Genomic DNA, 1,363 nt, shown 5'->3' on the forward strand with positions numbered 1-1,363 from the left:
CCGAGTTGGCAATGAAACCTTTCTGATTCTGATTTTTAAAAACATCACCTCTTCTAAAGTGGAGAGGAGTTGAGGTAATTATGTAGGTAGAGGAGGTAAGGAAAGGAACCAAGACCAGAAGCTCCGCCTCCACTGAGTAGCACCAAAAGACTTTAACTTTCACCGTGCTGCAGATTGCGTCCTTAAACCCGACAATGGCCAGCAAATATCCCATTCATGGTGAGTTCTGTCTCTGCTGTGTTCAGTCTGTGTGTCATTTGAACTCTGAACACTGTTTTCTTGATGTGTTTGGTTCTGTTTGCGGCCTCTCCATCAGTCAGACATTGTGCTTTATGCAAAGACGTTTTTTAATTTAATTTGATTTTATTTTCCTGTAGTGTGTTTTTATTAAACCTTGTCAAAACATTTAAAGGAAGAAGAAAAATTGGATTTTTAAATGTTTAAAGTCTCCTGAAACATTTCTTCATGTCTGGAGCAGACCAGAGGCTAAACTATAAAGTAGGGCTGCAACTGGCTATTTTTTTTATCAACAATAAATCTGTTGGTTATTTTCTTGATTAGTTGTTCAGATATGGACATCATCACAAAAAATATTCAGTTTACTGGCAGAAAGTAGTCATATTTAGGAAGCTGCAATCAGAGACAGTTTTCTCAAAGAAATGTGTTATGTGTTATCAATATAGTTGGCAAATATTTTCACAGTTGACAATTGATCAGTTGTGTGATTAATCTTTGTACTTCAGAGCTAGGTGGACATATCTAAGCCTCCTTTGCATTTGCTGACTCAACAAAACCTCAGCCAGACTTAAAATATTAGTTGCAGTTTGTACAGTGAAAATAGACGACATTAAGAGAAGAATAAGGATGTAAACTCTGGCTTTTCTCAGTACATGTCTCGCTGTTCGCTGCCTCCGGTTCACACTTTACCACACTCTTTACCACAGCTTTCTGTCTCGCCTGTGCAGATCATAAGTGCATGTACATCCTGTTCACAGGCAGCACCGTGTGAACAGCTTCTGTGCCTTGCTCTCACACATGCTGTTAACAAAAAACAGCCACTAATAATTAAAAACTGTCAACTTTCTATAATATATTGGAGCAGATGATAGTTCTGACTTGCTGTAGAATATCTTGTTTGGCAGTTTGATGAGTTGTGTGCATGATCTTAAACATCATAAAGGCAAAACATATGGTGATATTTATATATTTATGTAGCTTTTAAACAGGCACTGACAAGACACACTGATTATTCTGTCCTCCTGTCGTGCATTAGACCTTTGAAAACAGTTTTTAACCGAGAAACATTTTCTATCAGCTGGAGGTCTTTGTGAAGGATTATGGGACGTCCTGATAATAAGAAATT

At 37.6% G+C, this 1,363-nt stretch overlaps 1 protein-coding gene across 1 annotated transcript in view; it reads left to right on the top strand.

The window, feature by feature from the left end:
• LOC103366085 (uncharacterized) overlaps positions 1–1,363 on the top strand; it is a 27,739-nt gene that overhangs the window by 15,844 nt on the left and 10,532 nt on the right. Inside the window, 1 exon segment of the mRNA XM_008293714.1 lies at positions 141–222. Coding sequence (XP_008291936.1) covers positions 141–222 — 82 coding nt within the window.

The sequence above is a fragment of the Stegastes partitus genome, unplaced genomic scaffold, assembly GCF_000690725.1.
Source record: "Stegastes partitus isolate 25-593 unplaced genomic scaffold, Stegastes_partitus-1.0.2 Scaffold904, whole genome shotgun sequence".
NCBI classification, from domain to species: Eukaryota; Metazoa; Chordata; class Actinopteri; family Pomacentridae; genus Stegastes; species Stegastes partitus.